This window comes from Merops nubicus, unplaced genomic scaffold (genome assembly GCF_000691845.1).
Source record: "Merops nubicus isolate BGI_N331 unplaced genomic scaffold, ASM69184v1 scaffold38265, whole genome shotgun sequence".
Classification (NCBI taxonomy): domain Eukaryota; kingdom Metazoa; phylum Chordata; class Aves; order Coraciiformes; family Meropidae; genus Merops; species Merops nubicus.
Window position 1 is genome coordinate 441 of NW_008610994.1, and position 2495 is coordinate 2935.

At 57.2% G+C, this 2495-nt stretch overlaps 1 protein-coding gene across 1 annotated transcript in view; it reads right to left on the reverse strand.

Annotated features, from left to right (window-relative positions):
- Nucleotides 1-510: 510 nt before the first annotated feature.
- The window catches only part of OLFML2B (olfactomedin-like 2B), a gene marked incomplete at its 5' end in the record, with an annotated part of 12641 nt that continues 10656 nt past the window's right edge, over nucleotides 511-2495 (reverse strand). The window contains 3 exons of the mRNA XM_008941087.1: nucleotides 511-1315; nucleotides 1646-1822; nucleotides 2300-2336. Of these exons, the coding sequence (XP_008939335.1) occupies nucleotides 714-1315; nucleotides 1646-1822; nucleotides 2300-2336 (816 nt within the window). The remainder of the gene's footprint in view (nucleotides 1316-1645; nucleotides 1823-2299; nucleotides 2337-2495) is intronic.

Genomic DNA, 2495 nt, shown 5'->3' on the forward strand with positions numbered 1-2495 from the left:
AAGGGGACTAGTTTGGGTTACAAAATGAACAAAGAGAAGCCATCTACACATATTTACAGTGTCCCCCTCCCACCACCAGCTTGCCTCAGGGCGCAGGGCAAGCCCAGCCTGCAGAGCAGGTTGCAAAAGGCAGAGCCCCAGGCAGAGGGGACAGTCCTCGGCGTAAGTGCCAGCACCAGGGGTTGCTGGAGCTACGCTTGCAGCCCCATTGTACAGCAGGATTTCCAAAGTGCCTGCTGACTGTTGACTGGGAAGATGGTCTCAAGAGACAGGAACAATCCCATGGGGGACACATGTCCTCTAGCTGTCCTGGTAGACATCAGCATCCTGCTGGGACCTGGTGCCAACAGTGGAAAGCCCAGCTTTGCACTGGTTCTGGGTCTCTTCCTGATCACCTTTAGCTAAAAACTTCATCAGGAGAACCACGGCTGGGCCACCTCCTCCTCCCTCAGCAGGAGAGCTGGGTTTGCCCTCCTGAAGGAGGGCCTCCTCCACTGCAGGTAGGAGAATCAGAAGCAAGGTTACAGCAAAGATGAAGGGGGTGGTTCTGGCCTGGGGATCGATCTACAATCCACCATAAAAAACCAGCTTGGAACAAAACCCATCATTTACTCTCTGATTTGTACAAAATAACAATAATAACAATAAAAATAATAATAAAAGGTGCTGGTGGCCCCTGGCTCGCAGTGCCCCACTGTGGCGGGGGGGGTGTCTCAGTAGGCAAAGATGACATGGTAGGTGACTTGGTGCCCATTGTCCCAGGCATAGAGCAGGCGGTCCTTGGGGTTATAGTCTATCTGCGTGGTGTAGGCGTACTCGTTCTCAAAGAGCAGCCGGGGGATGATCTGCGTGTTGGTGTGCGTGTCAAAGGCGTAGGAGATGTTGGCATTCCTCTTGTTGTAGCTGTCGACCGCGTACAAGACCCCACAGATGACAAAGCAGTTCCCATAGAAGTTCTTCCGTAGCCCCGTCCGCCACGTGGTCTCTTTTTGAGTGCTGAGGTCGGCCGCATTCAGCTTGCTCAGCACAATCACCTCCTGGTTGAAGCCCTCATAGCTGATGGCCGGGTAGATGACCCACAGGCCGTTCTCATCCACAGCAAAGTCTATGTCCGAGTGGCCTCGCCACCGCCACGGGGTGGACTCCTCGTAGGCCACGTCGTGCAGCATGGCCCAGGCCGCCACGTACCGCTGCTTCAGGTCATATTTGATGATGTTGCGTGTGAAGGCTCGGTTGTAGTAAAAGGAGCCATTGTAGACAACATGCCCCGTCCCAATCCAGCTGTACGGGAGCTTGTAGGAGTTGCTCCAGCGACCTGCAGGGCAGAGGCAACTTGCTGGTGAGACCCTCCCTTTGCTTTGGGGGTTGGTGGCCCTACCGCCAGCACCCTCTGCCCCCAGCCCTGCCTACGCTCCCTCCCCAGCCACCGGCCACAGCCTGGCGTGGTGACAAGCAAGTCCAGAGCCACCACAGGCACCCTGACCTGTCCCATGCTCTGAACCCCACATGATGGGTACCAGTGCCCAAGAGGGGAGGGTCCCCAGGCAGAGCATCCCCCCCACAGTGCAGCATCCCAGGGAACAGGGACATTGACTGAACCAGTTGTGCAGCAGCCAGTGCAGCATCATGGATGACGCAAGCCCACCTTGCTTGAAGTTGTCAAGGTTCCTGAACTCCACGAGTGTGTTCCCGTAATAGTAGTTGGTCACGTATATCCGCTCCTCCCGGGCCAGGGGGTCCTTCATCCAGGCCCCTTCGTTGCGCCCATAGGTGTTCTGGGTGGTGGGCCCTGAGATGGTGGACAGTGTGTCCTTGCAGCGCCCTGCACAGGCAGAGAAAGGTTCATGAGGCCCAAGGCATAGTGGCCATGATCTCCCTGCTCGGGCTGGCATTCTGCAGGCATTGCCCTTGCTCCAGCCCTTTGCCCACCCAGCAGTACCCTCCATGCTGCAGCCTGGGCTCAGCCTCACAAGGCTCAGTAGCACTGGCCAGATCCTGCCAACAGCTCCCCACAGCCTCTGCTATGTCCCTGCCCAGCTGGGGCTGCTGCCTGTTTCGGATTCATCTCCAAAGAGGCTTCTTTCTGCCCTGACCAGCCCCTCAGACTGGGAGGACACTACAGTATATTCCAGAGTTAACAAGCAAACAAATCTGTTGCCCCAGTAGAGTACTGTCCAGCCACCATCTCCATGACACCACCCACCAAATCCAGGTGTGCTGCACTTGACAGGACATGCTGCAAGCACAAGCCAGCCCCCATGCAGACAGCTGGATCAGTGGAGGACCTGCAGGCACTCACCAATGATGTTCCTGATGTCCTCCTCCTCCAGGGCCTGCTTCGGGGTGGCAGGAATGGTTAAGCTGACTGGTGTAATTGGGGTGCTCGCCTGTTCCCAAGGTCCTGAGCTGCTTTCTGGGACAGGGCTCCTCCCCAGGTCCCCCAAGGTCCCGGCAGTGGTGGCCACAGCGGGGCTGGAGAGAGCAGCAGCAGCTGT